The 17,940-nt window shown below is 46.0% G+C and overlaps 1 protein-coding gene across 2 annotated transcripts; it reads left to right on the top strand.

Annotated features, from left to right (window-relative positions):
• The first annotated feature begins 1,944 nt into the window (after nucleotides 1-1,944).
• LOC125973553 (activin receptor type-1) lies at nucleotides 1,945-17,897 on the top strand. 2 transcript variants are annotated; one of them, XM_049727866.2, is made up of 12 exons: nucleotides 1,947-2,359; nucleotides 10,015-10,088; nucleotides 10,453-10,701; nucleotides 12,166-12,441; nucleotides 12,726-12,989; nucleotides 13,343-13,548; nucleotides 14,604-14,703; nucleotides 15,559-15,705; nucleotides 15,782-16,057; nucleotides 16,523-16,720; nucleotides 16,796-16,926; nucleotides 17,154-17,897. In XM_049727866.2, exons 2-12 carry the CDS (start codon nucleotides 10,022-10,024, stop codon nucleotides 17,286-17,288), a joined length of 2,049 nt encoding a protein of 682 aa, XP_049583823.1. In that variant the 5' UTR covers nucleotides 1,947-2,359; nucleotides 10,015-10,021; the 3' UTR covers nucleotides 17,289-17,897. The 2 variants fall into 2 exon arrangements, with proteins under 2 accessions (XP_049583822.1, XP_049583823.1); XM_049727865.2 differs by having other exon boundaries at nucleotides 1,945-2,359; nucleotides 16,523-16,926.
• Nucleotides 17,898-17,940: the final 43 nt, after the last annotated feature.

Raw genomic sequence — 17,940 nt, 5'->3', positions numbered from 1 at the left:
TTCCAGATTTTTGGGGGGCTTTGGCATTGTAATATTTTTTCCCCCCCTTGGCTTACAGAAAAAGCAAAATTTGCCTTAGGGTTCTTTTCCAATTTGCTTTATTTCTCCCGATACCAAGTTTTATGTCACCGTTGAGATAAACATCCCTTTTCTGTTTCGTCACAAACATTCCAAGACACTATGTCTAATCATTTATTTTATTTTTTTTACCTTTTATAGATTACCCGGTAACCAGATTTTGACATTGAATATGAACTTTGCACAACTCTGGCTACTGATTAGCAAAACAGCAGAATCAATAAGTACTTTAAACATTTACTCCTCTTGTGGCAGGCCAGCAAAGTTGTCATAACACTTCTATTTATTCTATTCTCATCTGCATGGTGAATGATTTGAATTCAAATGTCGGGATTCAGTTCTCCGTTCAATAGCAATCTGTCCAGTCCCTGAGGTATCAAAGCAGCCCTGAACCATAGTGCCACTTTAATCATCCTCCACATATCAAATCATGACAAAAATTCTTATGCGAGGTTTTGCGAGAGCTCTTCTGTGTTCTCATCGGGTAATGATTCTTGAGAATAGTAAATTTTAAAACTGGAGTGCAAAGGGCAGTTTTAGCTTTGACCAACCACTCCAGTTTCATCACGTTACATAAAACTCAAATTCTCTTTTGGGACCAAATTACACAGAAATGCGGGTATTATAATACTTTTTAAAAATGTCTTCTTGTGTCTTCAAAAGAAGTGATTGATGCCGCAAATAGGCTGAGATTGATTTCACCCCTCATGCGGTCATCATTTTTTTTCCCCGCAAGGAACTTTGACTGTATTTATTTTTCCGCCGCATATGATGATGGGAACACCATGGATGTGCGTGCTCTTTTGGCCATCATCTGGATAGTCTTGTGTCAGTAGTGTTCTTGTTGGGGTTTATTTGGGTTTTCTGACAGGTCAGTGACATCTTCAAAATGGTACACGGCAGAGACCAGCTGTGAGCTAAAGCAAACAATATCTAGTTTCCACATGAGGATGTGTGTGTGCACAAATATGCTATTAAACGGTCATGATTAAATCCATAGTATGTGCTGAGGCAATTAGTTTACATTGCGGGTTTTTTTTGTTTTTGCTCAAAGTGCAACAATAAAAAGCAAAACAATGAGCAACAACAAAATTACAGTTACTACTCAAAGTAATTGAATGGCTAAAAATACATCAATAAAGAAAATAAAAATCAGAATGATAGAATAAATCCAATTTTACTTTATTGTTTGTAATGTTGCTTGCTCCCGGGGCGCAGAGCTTTCTAGATCTGATTAAATGCAACAGCGTCCTCTGGTGAGCACATACACACTTGAAGTCTACTTAGTATTCTAATTGCTTTTGCACTTCTATTTACATTCTGTTGTCCTACACCATTTCACATCCACTTAAACTGCAGGCCAACAAAACACAACTGCATTTGTCATCTATAAGAAGCATGATGCCCTAAATGTAATCAATTTCTAGAGTGCTTTGGATAAACACGATAACAAAGAACACATTTTAACAATCTTTACGGTATCCTTTGAGAATAAGAGACTTAAATTATGCAACCTAACGACTCATTTCAGTTTGTTTTAAAAAGTGCAAATCACTTAGTTTACTTTGTTTTTTATCTGTTATATGTGATCAGTTTCGTGATATTAGTTTATACCAACTTTATTTCTATATAGTAATTTTAATTTAAGTTAGTAATTTATGATCGTGATAATACAACTCCCTTACGTTTTATTAGAATTCATTATTTACATTTAATCTTTGAGTTCAGGTCAGTTTTAAATGTTTAGGTAAAATCTTTGCTTTCATTTCGAAAACGTTCGTGCGGAACATGTTTTACTTCGAAAGGGTTTTAACGGAAGTCATCCGTGCTCTCTCGCTGTGTATTGTGGGTAACCAAGTCTTTAGCTAACTTCCTGTTTGACTCGCTCTTGCTTACCACCGTGTCCCCCGTCCTCTCCTCCTCCTCTTCCCACTCCCCCTCCCTCTCTTGCCGCCTTCGTTCTATGTGACTTGAGAACTCCAGACGACTGCAACGTAAAAGGCGAATTGCGTTTTAAAGACGAAACAAAAATTGTCCGTTGTTTATCCCTTGTACACCGGAGAAGCGAGGTGAAAAGTGAATTTGACGAAGCCGGAGCGAGGAGTGGACGTGGTTGTGGCGGTTGCGGGAGGGGGAGAAATGTTGGCGCCGCGTCGCCGCCGCAGCGTCTCGGACTTGGGCAAACAGACTGGCTATTGTCGCTGAACGGCTCCAAGAGATGGACGCCTTGGTCCATTCGACAACCCCCTTTTGAAGCACTTTGAGACAAAGCTCCAACGAGGTGAGTACCCCAATGGCGTAGTTTGAGATTATATTTTCCATGTTGGTATGTGGGTGGGAAGTTTTCGGAAAAAGCTTAAAGAATTTTGCCTTACAGAAAGCCTGTAAAAACACGAAGCTTGTTGTCACGTACACACGAACACGACTCGGCAAGTTTTTATTTTTCCCCCACATATTTTGAATGAACACCTCAGGCCAAACAACTTAGAAAAACAAGTCTGCTTCATTTGCAGCGTTCTAATTCCATAATGCGGCTTTTTAAAGTTGGCAACAAGTTGCGACTCGCGCGAGTGCATTGTCATGCAAGCAGATCTCTTTGGGAGGGTCGTTTCTGCGTGATCGTGTGCGTGTGTGTCATCCCACGCTGAGCACTTTTTTTTTTTTTTTTTTTTTTTTTTTTTTTTTTTACATCACAATCGCACAGACCTGCAGGGATGGGGGTGAAGGGGTTTACACCACACTTGGCTCCTCCTATAGATGAAAAATGAATTGATAGGATGTATTTTTGGAGCACAGACCTCATGCATTTTCAACAGGGGTTCCCAACATACCAAAACATCTACAATGCCCTGATTTCTGATGAAAAAGGAAAAAAAACATGAGGAAGATGCAGGGGGGAAAACCCCCCAGACTAAGCTCCTGTAGGCACTGGTTGCTAGTTAATCGGTGAGCATAACCAAAATAATCGTAATTCATAAAGAAAAATTCATCAAATTGTACTAATAATATAAAGCCTTAATTGGCAAAGGTTTTGGAACATACGATGCCCAAAATTGACCTACCAGAGGTGCAACTATTAATCAATTAATTGACAAATTAGTAAATTGAATTAATGACATTTTGTTTGACGTTTGACTTAAATCCTCAGGATTTTCCTGATCTTGTTGCCGAGCAATGTCAAAGAAATAAACCACCATTCACCTTCCCATATTAGCTGTCACCGCTAAAGTTTGAGGAAACCAGGATTGGCATATAGACCCACTGACGAGGACTTCATTTGGGAGGCGTTGATTCTCACTGCAACCGTTCCCAGATAATTGCGCAGCTTAAAAGACGTGCGAACGTCTCACACCCACCGGAGTGCTTGAATTGCCTGTTAGCATCATTGCGTCGCCGCGCACCCCCTCCTCTGCGAGCCACCTTCTCCACCTCGGCCAGACAAACACATTAATCAAGTATGTCTGGGGATTACTTGATTGTGTTCATACTTGATTACACATCTGATGTAGTGCTTTTAAGTCTCTGCCAAACAACGTGGATGAGACACTCAAGATCTTTGAAGCTATACTTGAGGGACAACATGTCATCAGTAATGGCTTTGGCTTAAGTGTCGGCCATTTTTTCCCACTTTTAGCCGTTAAGTTTTTTGTTGGGATAAATTCCTATACTTTGTCAGTTGGAGTTTTACGTCGACTGAGCTGACTTGATACGCGTCATCACTCATTGGTTTAGCTTTTCATTATTGCCTACATGCATCATTTAAAGCAAAAACTGATGAGCTTAAACGAGGTATACAGTTAACATTTTGGAGACCCCAAACCAGATCCAGACTGCCAGACAATACAAAGAAAAGTAGAAGTTGAAACAAAAGATGCTAGCTTGTTATCTAGCTGTCTTTTCTAGCTAGCTAGACAAAAAATGAAATCAAGGAGGTCCTCCTTCGACTTCATCAATGTTTTCTTGCGTCTTAGATGAGTTCAACAAGTCGCGGTTTGGTCGCTTCTCATGATTCCATTTGAATAGCGGTTGCCCCCAAGCAAGACATGTAGCGCTTTGACGTGCAAAGGAATCATCAGCCAGAGGCCCTCACAATTAAGGTGTCTTTATAAAAAAAAATATTTATCTAAGGTGCACAGTTAAATTTCCAGTTCATATGCATATGTGAACCACCGCAAAGACAAACCCAAAAACCCAGATGTTTGAATAGCATCTCGGTCTTGATGGCCTTCTTCTCACTCTCCCCTGTGAGCTTTCTGAAAATATCTATTGTTCGCAATTAAATCAGCTTCTTTTTTTTCCAACAAAAGAAATCAGCCCCAGACTGTGACTATTTTGCTTGGTCGATGATCCGCAGACAACAACTTCTTAGTCTGCCGCTTGCCGTCTGGGCTCCTCGGCTCGCTGAACGTGAGCCGATGCTAGTCTGATAGCAGGACGTCTGACGGGCTGGGCCGGGCCTGCCGACTAGTCAGACAGGTACCCAGACAATGGAGGAGGGAGGACAGGTTGTTTTCACAGATCCCTGGTTTTGAAATGCTTCCTTTGGTCTGATTGTAGGTAGCAAATTAGCGCTAGGCGGAGTTTGGCTTCAGACGTATAAGATAGTAATTAAATCATTTAAGTACCACAAGTAGACTGCAGTGTCAGATAGGAACAATGTGCTAATGCTAGTTGGGGGGGCGGGGTGGAGTGGCCGGATCCAGAAACCAGAGAATGGTGGGGGTTGGGGTACTGCCTGCGCATGTGTGAAATCAGGTTACAGACTTTGTCATTAAGAAGGGAAGCGCAGTTATGAGACCAAGATAGACTTCACGTCTACGCAAGAGTCTGGAGCTCATCGCTCTTCCACGTCAGTGTGCAGGAGAAGAAGGAGAGACGACCTTTTTTGGAATGGGAGCCTCGCATGCATCTGGCCGTTGTTTACATTCTGTTTGTGTATACGCTAGATGCTGACTCTGCAGAAAGTTTGCTTCGCGTCGGTGCCGGCTGGCATTAGATGAGGAGCGTGGAAACGCAGCATGTGGGTTGAATTGGCTGCACTGTCCAGCTTCTTTTTTTTTTTTTAACAATAGAAGCCTTCTGTCCTCAGTGGGTTTTTTTTTTTCCAGTATAATTTTAGCCCAAACACATTGCATCAGCCTGAGCTGTCTCGTCGTGCCGCAGTCTTGACAATCAAAGTTGAGAAGCAATGGGGGGGCGAGGAGGGGGCTGCACGGAGATAAAGAGAATCTTCCTCCCCAGTCTGGTCTTGTTTGACTATCTGTCCCTCTGCCGGTGGCTTCGCACAGGCTTATTGATCGTCTTGGTTTCTGTGTTCTTAAATGTGGATAAAGAGTGGCGGGGGAAGGGGGAGCCGAGAGGAGACTGTCTGCTACGAAGCACTGCAACGTGGATCTGCAGTGCCTTTGGCTCCTCTGGTCTGCACTGGAGACACTCCGGGAAGGCTGGCTTCGTGCGTTTGTCCTCTCGCTCAGCTTCTAAGAGGCAACGTGCACGTCTTTGCCCACTTGCTCCATCCCTCTGATTACATTTACAGACCAGAGAAGTCAAGCACTTGGCTTCACTTATTAGATCACTATTTGGTAAGTTGGGAGCTTTGGTATGAGTGGTCTGGGATTGGCTGGAGGACCGATCCAGATGGGAAAATTCTGAGAATATTTTTGGTATGAGTTGTGGCGATTTTCCGCTAGCGTACCGTGTAGCGCAGTCGAGGTTAGCCGATTAATCGACATTCATTTTAATAATCGTGTTTAGAGCCAGTGTTTAGCTTAAAATGATTTAAACACTCCGTTTTCAGTTTCTCAACAGTAATTGTGATTTCTGTAGTCCTTTGTGAAGCAAACCGTTTAGCGTTGAATCCCAATTTGCTAAAAAAAAATTCCGATTCAGTCGAGTCAGCACGTTTTGAGTCCCATGTTCGATATTGACGCTTTATAGCTGAACTTGAAGTCATCACTTGCAACCATCTTTGGCTAACTGTTGCACTCCAGTCCATTCAGAGTGTTACGAGCATGTGAAAGTCAAAGGTCAGGGCGTAAAGTAAATAAAAGCTGTAAAACCTTTAGATGTTGTGACAAGCTCAGGAGCTACAACGACCCAGTGAACTTTTTTAGCTCGGGAATTCTGGGCCGTAAAAGCCCGCTTTGCGCCGTTGACACTTTTATCGTTTTGTCGCACGCTCGTTTGCTGGGCGGCTGATTATCAACGCAGCGGTCAAGGGGTTGCCTGGTAGGAACCCCCCCAAATCCCCCCCGCCCCCTGTTCTTCAGTCCTTTCCTTAGTTTCCCTCCTTGACAAGGAGACGTTTTGCCAAAAGGTTGCTCCGGAACACAAATCAAGGCGAGGTTTGCTTTTGAGAAGAGCGGCACTCCGGGCCAGGGAGCTCGGCAAAACGTTCTTTTTGGAGTGTTTGTGCATTCCTTCGCCGGCAAAGATTGCGAAGGGCCGTAAAGAGCGTGTTTGAATTGGCGCTTGAAAATGTTTTGATGGCTGTGTGAAAAGTCCAGCTGCCGTGGCGACCACAGCTCGTTAACGGTGTCTTAATCACCGCACCGTATAACCTTTCGCTCCGACTTTGCGCGTCAGCGAGCTGAGAACCCAAAAAAAAAAAAAACTTACCGTCACTTTTTAAAATTGCTTTGCCAATGTAAACGACGCGAGCGGGATGGAAAACTCATATGATGACATTCCGCACATTGCAAAAACGAAGCAGCTGCTAAGATACTGCCAGGCCTCGACCGGACTGGGCTTATTCCAAAATCCTTTCCAGGGCCCCGCATAAGGAGCCCTTTTATCCCTATTTGATGAGGCCTACGTCCAAAAGGTTAATGAGCTTTGCTTGACTTCTTTAGCCACGTTTCTCTCACGCACACAATCGCAGCGGAGGGTCAACGTGGTCATTAGCTAAGTCCAAGTTGCTAGTCAGATACCCTTTTAGACCCAGCGCCGATTTTTCTATTTCAGCCAATTTGGGTCACTTTAAACCAGGGGGTGTCAAGCGGTGGTCAGCGCCCATCTAGTGTTCCGTGGCGGTATTGCAGGTGGTCCGCGAAATCGGAAATTAAAAATAATTGTGACATTTAAAAAAAAAAAAAAATGGATTTATTATTTAGACTTGATTTACTTTCCAGCTAATTTTGTGAATTAGTTTCAAAAGTTGAGTAATGGCAACAAATGATCTCAATGTACTGATGAGGAAAACAGTTTAAACATTTTGGATGTAGAAGCAGCTGGACGAGTTTGATGGAACAGATTCTTCCGCTGCCGAGAATCGTAATTGAGCGTGCGTCAGCCAGAGGCCCCGACGTCCGTGAGCTCATTTCCACACGGGCCAATCTTGACAGCCCGCCAGTCAAGATCCCCCGGTTCCCGCTTTGCCGCATTGTGACCGAGCAACTGTTCCCGCTCGGCGTTGCAAAGCGGTGACCTCGCAGGACTGCTGAGTTCTCATTATGTTGTAGCGTGGCCGCCAGCCAGAAAAGCAAAGCGCCACAGCACTTAGTATCTTCTCACGTTGGAGACGCGAGGTGACCTAGATGGCGCTGCCCGGAAGGACGTGCTTAAATAGGTTGGCGGGTGTCGGCGCAGATAATTTGTTATCGTCTCGCCGTCGTCGCGGGCTCGACTGTTCGCCATCCGTCTGCGCACGTCGGTCCGCCGTCTGAATCTCCTCGCTGCAGTTTGATGCAGTTTCCTCGCCGGCCGGCTTTTTTTTTTTTTTGTGCCATGCTGACTGTGCCAGGCTGCCAGCTCCGACGCAGATTGCGCCTCTCGTCTCCCCTCTTTTTTTCGTTGCCAGCATGATGACTCAGCAGCTCCTGCAGGGCGTCCAATCCAGCATCCCGACCCCTCCCAAACTCACTGCAACACCATCGCTCGTCATTACCTCCATTTTGCCGGTCTTGCATACACATAACCTAGCATCTATTTTCGCTTTCAAAACATCACTTTGGAGTATTTCAATCTACCACTTGATGTGGGATGACTTGGAAAGGGCCTTCCTACCTTCCGTAGGGAACATTGAAAAACTTGCAAGCGTTCAACAGGAGTGAAAGCAAACACATTTTACACGCTGGCAATATTAATGTCTTTCTGCTCCTCCTTTGTACTCTTCAATCTGTAGCCAAACGTGTTAAAACACACGAAATGTCCCAAGTTGTTCGAGTCAGCAAAAAAAAAAAAAAGTTTTCAATGTTGTTATCAGATTCCGAGTGTCCATTTGATGCCTCTCTTAAAATAACATCTTGTTTGGAATAAACATCCAATTGTCTGATCTGAATCTTCAACGGCGTCAACATTTTTTTCCGGCAGATTCCCTCCGGCGGGTTTCTGCTCGGTAACGATGAAAGACGCGTCGACGAGAACACACCCATGGCTTCCCCGTCACATTTTCAACACAGCCCGACCGGAGAACTCAATAATAGACGTCTCCGCACGCACATGTACGCAACCCCCGAGAGCTTTAGCGTAGCAACATGCTAACTCATTGAAAAAGAGCTATTGTATTCTCAATGCTCCATTAATGTTTTTTTTTTCCCCTTTGCGAAATGTAAAGCAAAAGCGCAGCAAATCATTGACGTGCGCTAATCAAGGCCATTAAGTGACGCCTTCGGCGTTTTGTTCACTTAGCTGAGTGAGGTGAGTTCCAGATGAATCAACTGTGAGTGAGTCACTATTCGCTGCATGGCCATGACGCGTCCCAATTCTGAAAATCCCAACGTTAAAACCTGCCATCGCCCCATGAGCCTTACAAAATACTTGCCAGACATTGTCGAGTGTGAAATCTCACACCCCCGTCTCGCTTTGTGGAATGCCCTGACATGTGAGCACCAGGCAGCCCGGCCCGCCTTGTTACAGCTCGCATGATACCACCAAAAAAAATGCAGCTTTTACTGACAGCAGGAAAAGACGCAATGATGCGACATATAACAATCAAAATGGAAATATTCATGATGACGTTTGACATGATTGCAGCGCCAGACAGCCGTCACAAACGTGTCCCCCCTCCCACCCCGGGTACTGACACCAGACACCTCTTTGTCCCACCTCCCTCCCTCCCTGTGCGGCTGCTCCCAATTCTCTGCCCCTGCTCTGACCCACTGTCCCCCGGTTGCCCCCTGGCTATACCTCGCTTTACACCTCCCCATTGAGAAACCCCCCCCCCCCCCCCCCTCCCCCGGTCAGACCGATTATCCCCGTTTTGTACTCTGATTAAAGGAGCAGCATGTGGCCTGCGCGAGTGGCCCACTGTTAGCTAAGATAATGTTAACATGACGTACTTAATCATTTATGTCTGGGAGGTTGCTGCAAAAGCTTGGAGCAGGTGGGTTTTGTATTGTGTCATTACAAAAATGTTTTGAGAGAAAGGGTTGCGACGTGGAGCGGAAGGAGGAACAAACAAGTGTCCGCCCGCCCGCCGTCTGCCGACATTACTACAGCCGCATTAAAAATTGAAGGATTAGATCGTCTGCAGCCCTCCAAAGAGGACAGACATTATTTGGGCACCCACGCTAATTCTCCCCACAGTGCTTGCCTCCTCCTCTCACGTCTGCGCCCCCCCCCCCCCCCCCCCCACACACACACACACACACATACACACACACACACCCGTCCCTCCAACACACATGCATCAACACACACACACACACACACACTTATGCACCAGGACCCAGGCAGCCAATAAGCAAGCACCAGTCTCCCCATTGCTTGCCACTCATGCCTTGTTGCCAGGACAACAGCGAGGCACGAGTCCCACTTTACATTTTTGAAACTTGGTTTTGACTCTTGCCGAAAAAACACCAGAGCGCGTCCCGCTGCAAATTGCCTGTCGAAAGTGACGCTTTCTGACACCGTCTTGTCACGAGGCCTCCGAAAATGTTCTCGTGTATTTCGGACACCGGTAGTAAACGTTGTGTTTGTGTCTCCCCAAACATGCAGGTCGAAAATGACAGCCGGCCACATGTTTCTTTTGATTGTGATCCTTTTGGTCCCTCCCTGCACAAGCTTGGAAGGTAAGGATGTCCCCTCTTCTCTTTTACAGTTTTTCACCTCAGATTGAAGGAGCCGGGGCGGGGGGGGGGCTTCTGGATTAACGGGCATGATTCCCTTGCATTTAGCTAACTATAGACACTGGGTTTGTCAGTCAAAACACAGAGGCAGCCTCCATGTCTGTCTGAGTGGCCCTCGAGCAGCTTGCATGCACAGACTGATCATTCAAGCACGTCTCCCCCCTTCTCCCTCCCGGCTCCGTCTAATCCGCTGTCTCGCAGTTATTTTCGACAACTGCAGCGGTGCGCACATTTCCGATGCTGCGAAAACAGTGGGTTTTTTTCTGTCAAAGCCAATGAAACAATAAAATGTCTGTCGTCCGTACAGCTGAAGGCGACATCAGGCGCTCGCAGTGCTTGTGCGACAGGTCGTCCTGCGGCGGAGGCGACCACTGTTTTGGCCTGCGGTGCTTCACCTCGGTGTCCTTGCTCAACGGGACTCAGGAGTTTCGGAAGGGATGCATTGTGGGTAGTGAAGAAGGAAAGTGCTCTACGCCGCCGACTCCCGAGTTGCTGGTGGAGTGCTGCTACGGAGATCTGTGCAACATGAACCTGTCTCTGCAGCAGCATGTTAAAGGTGAGCTGGAAAATTGCATCTGATTGATCGGCTAATAGTAGATCGGCCAAAATCGGCTAAAAGATTCATGTCATGACATTTGACAGATTTTTACTGCCAAAATGATCTTAAACAGTCCGCCTTTAACTTTACTGTGGTAAGTTATGAGGCACCAAAAAAGCGTTAATTGATTCATTTATTTTTAAGTTAATCAACCGATTAATCGGTTATCGGAACGTTACAAAACAATTGAAGGATGCCTGGGCTGCTTTGTCACTTATTTTGAACACTTTTTCGCTTTCTGTCAAAGGTGACACAGCAAATAGTTTAGTTTTTCCTCTTTTTCTGGGGTGGCCCTTAGCCCCTCATCCACTAGAGTAGAGCCACCCCTGCCCGGCGAAGACTTGCATATTTAAAACCAAATTAAGGCTAATTGCAGGATTTTAGTTACCGTATTTGCCGGTGTATTGGTCGACCTTTTTCGATTCAAAATCGACCGAAAAAAATCGACCTCGACTTATACACCGAGTCATAAAATTTAACTTCGTATTCATCGCTTCAAATGTGATGGTAACCAAGGCCGTTTCTCATGCATCTCATTGTGCGTTGCACTTAGAAAATTTGAACCGGGCGGCATGCGCGAGTGCGCGGCCCGCTGGAAGTCGAATGAGGCTCAGCGATCTCCTCCGCGGTGCTTATAAACAGCCGATCCACTCGGCGGGGGCTATTTTCGGCCACTTGGCACGTGCGCACGGCCTCCCGGATGTGCCGGGCGGGTGCGCGAGCTCGCCGGCCGCTGGAAGTCGAGTGAGGCTCCGCGATCTCCTCCGCGGTGCTTATAAAGTGCCGATCCGCTCGGCTTGGAGCTATTTCCGGCCTCCCGTTGGTGCCGGGTGGCGTGCGCGAGCTCGCCGGCCACTGGAAGTCGAATGAGGCTCCGCGATCTCCTCCGCGGTGCTTATAAACAGCCGCATGCGCACAGCCTCCCGGAATTTGAACACATTTCGTCAATAAATTTCGCATATTGAATTTTGAAGTTTAAAATAATGCAACAATTGAGCTCGACTTATACAAAGGATATATCATAAAATCGTAAATTTCCGTCGAATTTTAGGGGGTCGACTTATACACCGAGTCGACCTATACACCGGCAAATACGGTATTCATGTGCTCACAAACCAGACCTTGACTCACACAGACGAAAATGGAGAAGACTGAATTATCTGTATGATCTCTTCGCAGAATTATCTGTATTCATGATTTTGTGAATAGTGAATAGGCAGGCGGGCGGGGGCTCACTGTAATAAAATAGCTGTAATCCGTTGAGACGACCAAGGTGGGTGTTTGCGTTTTAAATAGAAAAGTATCTCCGGTAAAAAGCTCCGATCCCTTGTCATGTCTAATTGAATGCTGGTTAGGATAATAGAAGAGTGATGATATTGCGCTAATGGCCGCTCTGCCTTTCTCTCGGCTCGCACCCATCAGACGCGGAAGCGTCCGCCGGCAGACCGGCCCTCCGGGAGCAGGAGTGCATATGCGAGGGCGCCGCCTGCCAGCCCCATCGGCGCTGCGCCGGCCAACATTGTTTCTCCTCGCTCACGGTGGAGGATGGCGGCGCCACCATCCAACAGAAGGGCTGCCTGAGGGACGACGACGTGGGCCGGGCCACCTGCGCCGAGCCGCCCTCGCCGGCCCGCGTCGTCAAGTGCTGCCAAGGCCATCTGTGCAACATGAACGTCACGCTGCAAGCTCCGGGGAAAGGTACCTTTCATTTATTTCAATGGTTATGATTAAATAAGCACTTGTTAAATATTTTGTTTAGATAAAATAATTGAATTTTCATAAATTGCCTTTTTTTATAATTAAATTATTAATAAATGGTTAAATATTATAATAAAAAATAGAATTAAACAATCACGTGTAAAATATTTTGTTTTCATAAAATAAATTGGATTCTTTTTAAATTGCATAATTTATAGTTAAAATGAAATAAATATTGGTAAATTTAACGTATTTGAACAAACCCTGCATGAATCTTTTTCCAGAGGGAGTGAAGCCCCTGGCCAAAGAGAAGCACGAGTGCGTGTGCGAGGGCAGCTCGTGCGCCACGGGGAACCGCTGCATGGGCAGCCAGTGTTTCTCCTCCCTGACCGTCAACGGCGGCTCTCTGATGTACCAGAAAGGTTGCTTTAATGTCTATGAGCAGAGCACCATGACCTGCAAGACGCCGCCTTCCAGAGACCAGATTGTGGAATGCTGCTTCGGCCACCTGTGCAACCTCAACAGCACCGTCCAGCTTCCCGTCAAAGGTGTTCTACTACGTTTCTCGCGACATGAGGAAAAATATAGCACAGGAGCAAAATGATGGAGACCCTGAGTAGGGGGCGGGGGCTTGACTATTACTTAGTCATGCCCCCCGCACTGTCTTGTCTGCTTCCTGACATTATCTTGAGGCTAGAAGCCACCTGGGGAGTGTGAGCAAGACAGAGAGCTAAATTCAGCTCGACGGTGTCCTGCTGTCTTCCTCCCACGGCGCATGAGATGAGCTTCACTTGATAGCTCACTTCATGCAACTAAGATTAGTTTGATGCTGTGGAAAAGCCCTGCAGTCACTCCTTTCATGTTGTTTAATTCCAATTTTTCTTCTCCCCCCTCCCGCCAGCCGACGAGCTCTCCAACTACAGCGTGACCATGCTAGCCGTTGTCATCGTGGCGCCCATCCTGGTTCTGATCATCCTGTCGGCCATCGCCATCCTGGTGTTCCGACGCATCTACCACAACCAGATGGAGAGATTGACATCACGGGATGCCGAATACGGAACCATCGACGGTCTCATTGCGTCCAACGTGGGGGAGAGCACGCTGGCGGTGAGTCGCAATGATGCGTCCATGTCGAGTAATATTTTCAATCCCTCATGTTTATAAAATTCCAGCACAAGATTAAAACATAGATTAAGCCGTGTTGTGCAACAACCCCAGTCTTGTTTGTGTACGCCGACTTGAGAGAGAGCCTCTCTGTTCTCGGTGAGAAAAGCCCCATTCAACGCTTGTTTTCCTTCTCGGGGTCATTTTTACTGTCTGTGCTCGGAATGTTCTCTCCCAGCCGGCAAATTGGGACCTTTAGCACAGCGCCGTTTATGTTTTGAGGTTTCACTAAACGGATCCAGAGTTTAGGCGGAGTCATGCGGTCGCACAGGCCGGCGCGTAACTTTGTCTCCTTCTTTCACAGCCAAATAAAGAGCGCGCTAATAAATATCTTGCCAATGTGCCAACAAGTCCATCGCGTAGTTGAAATCTTGTGATAATAAAACATTATTATTCATCATCTCCCTCACTAACATCTGCACGTATTGATTCACATCCTTGAATGCGGACAACTCCCATTTCCACTTTTTAATTTAACTCTTATCTTGCGGTACCATCATGAGCCAAATCATTATTATTTAGAGCCTATAAACGATTTTATTTTACAGCCACAATCTTCCATCTTGTAATTCCAGTTGACTCGCAGACAGCACATCCATAATAAATCTGTTAATGCGAGGCATCGGCCTCCCATGTTGTATTCTTTCTTCCCTCTTTGTCTCCTGCTTTGATTTGTCTTCTGCTGCCGACTCAGCACTGCCCTCCCGTGGCGGTGCCGGGTACTACATGTGTCTTGTTGCCCGGCTAAAAATAAAAGGCTTAGCAGAGTCTCGCCTTGTTTTGCAGCTTGGCCCAGGGATTAGTTGGAATGTCCAGCAGCCACAACACCTGAAAGGACAGGAAAAAAAAAAAGAGGCTGGGGATGTACTTCTCTTGTTTGTTTTAATAGAGGGCGCCCTCTCTTCACGCGCATACATCTTCTGACTTCCCATTTAACCTCATACTCAAATCTCTTCTTTTCTCTCAATTTATTATGTCTTTTTTTTTTTCATTCCCAGGATCTTCTGGATCACTCATGCACTTCGGGAAGCGGCTCCGGCCTTCCGTTCCTGGTTCAGAGGACGGTGGCTCGACAAATCACTCTCAACGAGTGTGTGGGTGAGTGTCCACCCCACTCCAAGCGAGCGAGTATTGTTATTGACATTAGGTCTGCGCCAGAATATGCAGCCCCGCTCATTCATTTTAATGAGACCTTCGCGTCAGCACAATGGGGGGGAGGGGGGCTCTCCACACACACACACATGAAAAAGTACAAGAGAAGCCTCACAACTGTTAAAAAATCGATAGTGGATATGCTTTTTGCCCGCAGCAGTCCCCTGTACATTTTTTCCCCCAGGTTTTAATCTCCATAAGAAGGAACAAACTGTGCATCTCATACAATTCTAAACGCGCCGTCTGCTTCTTACATGCATCAAAATCGCACGGCTTGCAACATGAACAAAGGCCAGTGTCTGGGTGACAGGCCACTGTTGTTGTTTCAATGATGAGTAAAAGAAGCAGAAATCAACCGCTGAAGCAATACGACCCCCCGACACCCTCCATGTTGAACATTAGTGTCTCACAGCTGACGCGGTTGGATTCGCTCAGCAGAGTTAAAGCACGCACGTACTCCGGGCATGGTTATTGCCTTCTTGGAAGTCATAAAACACATCGAGAACACATCAAATTAGGGCCGGACATTCAAATCGACAATGCAGTGTAGTAGAATGCAATTTCCTAAAGCACAAAAGTTATTATATGGGAAAAAAAGCAATTTTTTGTTATGTACATGTAGTACTAAAACTGACCTGTGAGAGGCAGCATGGTGCATAAAAGCCCTTTTTTACCTACCAAGCAAAAGACATTTTTATACTGTCTTCGATTTTTATTCATCTACAAACCCATAAAAATCGAAACTGGATTAAACTAGAGAGCCAACATCATTTCCTAATTTCCATTTTTGGCTCATGCCAGGCAAGGGCCGTTACGGCGAAGTGTGGCGAGGCTATTGGCAAGGAGAGAGTGTTGCTGTGAAGATCTTCTCGTCCCGAGACGAGAAGTCCTGGTTCAGAGAAACCGAGATCTATAACACGGTGCTGCTGAGACACGAAAACATCCTTGGTAGGTCGCCGATGACAATCATCAATCAACCCTGCTCGACCGTCTTGAAGACTTCTCGTGTTCTCCTCCCCTCCAGGCTTCATCGCCTCCGACATGACGTCCCGCAACTCCAGCACGCAGCTTTGGCTCATCACCCACTACCACGAGATGGGCTCCCTGTATGACTACCTGCAGCTGAGCACGCTGGATGCGTGCGGCTGCCTGCGCATGGCGCTCTCCATCGCCAGCGGCCTGGCCCATCTGCACGTGGAGATCTTCGGCACCCAGGGCAAGCCGGCCATCGCCCACCGGGACCTCAAGAGCAAGAACATCCTGGTGAAAATAAACGGCCAGTGTTGCATCGCCGACCTCGGTAAGAAGAAGACAAAATTTTTTTTCAAGGTCTCCATTTGTTTATTTGATGAGTCTGGAAGAATCTCAAATCCAGACTCACTGATCACATGACCATTTTAGCTTTGCGAGGTTGCTCTGAGTCAGGACATTTTAACCTCCGAGGAGCCCAAGCTCCGATAACGTGATTTTGTTTACCGCGTGCAGTGAAGGAAATAAATCTAATGTGGTTCCTCTCGTCTTTCTGCTTAAGGCTCATTTGTTCCTAATTTAAGAGAAACAAGCAGCACTTAATGTTCCTCCTGTGCTTTGGCTGTAAACACATTCGGAAGTGCACTTAATCTAACACCAATGTTCCATTTGTTCCATAAAGAAGCTCAGCAGGTTGATTTGTGATGAGCTCCTCCCACGTGAATGACATCAGATGATGTCAATCTGGGCGAGATGTTCTACATCCTGTTGACAAAAGCCGCTTGTTGTCTTCAAGGTTTGGCCGTCATGCATTTCCAAGACACAAACGAGCTGGATGTGGGCAACAATCCCAAAGTAGGTACCAAGCGCTACATGGCTCCCGAGGTGCTGGACGACTCCATCCAGATGGACTGCTTTGAGTCCTACAAGAGGGTGGACATCTGGGCCTTAGGCCTCGTTCTGTGGGAGATCGCCAGGAGGACGGTCAGCAATGGTGCGTCTTCTCGGTGTCCAGCAAGAACCACACGTTGCTTCATTTGTGAGCGTCTCACACGTGCTCTTCCCATAGGCATCGTTGAGGACTACAAGCCTCCTTTCCACGACGTGGTTCCAAGCGATCCCAGTTTTGAGGATATGAAGAAAGTGGTCTGTGTGGACCAGCAGAGGCCCAACATACCCAACAGATGGTTCTCGGACCCGGTGAGTCATTCCAGAACATAAAAACACTCTCGTGATTAACCATGTTCTTTATTAATAAAACCTTCAAAATAAAGTGAGCTTAACCTATTTCTAAATGTTCAATGAAACTATCATTTCTTCGAAAAAAGTTAGCTTGATGCTAACGTGTAATGTGAAACATCATAGACAGGGTAAATGATCTTAGCATAGATATTGCAGTCATTAATATATAATATTTTTTCCCCCAGACTTTAATCTCAATGGCAAAGCTGATGAAGGAGTGCTGGTACCAGAACCCGTCGGCCCGACTGACGGCGCTACGCATCAAAAAGACTTTGACAAAGATCAACAGCTCCTTTGACAAAATGAAAATAGACATTTAAGCGTACCTGGCGCCCCGTCACAGGCGCTACAGTACTTCCCAGATGAACACGCCCAGCCCCTTCAGCGTGCCCTTATAGCGGCACGGCCCTGTATTTATTTTCAAAGACACATTTTGGCATCCAAAGATGGCTGAGCGAGCTCTTGGGAACCGGACATTCAATATGAAGCAATCTGGGAGCTGGATTTTTGCTGTTAACCTGGATGTTAGTGCTTTGGATTTTGCGCCTGAGTTTGGAGAAGAGGTCGCATCGAGTAATTTTTTTTTTTTTTCTTGGCTTTGTTTGTTAGCCTTGTTGCAAAAAAAAAGCGTCCATCACTCTTCCAATGTCAGCAGTCCTTCAAACAGGTGTATAGTTCTCAATCCCTTCTTTTTGTTTGTCTTAGTTGTGCACAACACAAGAATATCTGCTAGGTGATGCTGAGGTTAGCCATCTCCTTCACCCTTAATGGAGGCCTGTACTCTTAAATTTGCCTTTATACTGTCTTAATGTGCATTGTCAAGTTCAAGAAGTCAAACTTCAACCTTTTTTTTTTATTTTATTTTTTTAATTTCGTTAACATTTTATATCGGCTAGTGGTTTCTATTAATTAAATAGAAAACAAGTATATGACCTGTCTGATTTGTCTTGACGCTTTGCTCATTTCAACTTT

The sequence above is a fragment of the Syngnathus scovelli genome, chromosome 8, assembly GCF_024217435.2.
Source record: "Syngnathus scovelli strain Florida chromosome 8, RoL_Ssco_1.2, whole genome shotgun sequence".
Classification (NCBI taxonomy): Eukaryota; Metazoa; Chordata; class Actinopteri; order Syngnathiformes; family Syngnathidae; genus Syngnathus; species Syngnathus scovelli.
This window is presented reverse-complemented; position numbering and strand designations above follow the sequence as displayed.

Bases quoted from the DNA above. Each gene is read 5' to 3' on its own strand.
- LOC125973553 (XM_049727865.2), top strand. From the start codon at position 10,022: ATGACAGCCGGCCACATGTTTCTTTTGATTGTGATCCTTTTGGTCCCT. The intron at 10,702-12,165 runs GTGAGCTGGAAA...CGCACCCATCAG, and splicing joins TCTGCAGCAGCATGTTAAAG to ACGCGGAAGCGTCCGCCGGC. The intron at 16,927-17,153 runs GTGAGTCATTCC...TTTTTCCCCCAG, and splicing joins ACAGATGGTTCTCGGACCCG to ACTTTAATCTCAATGGCAAA.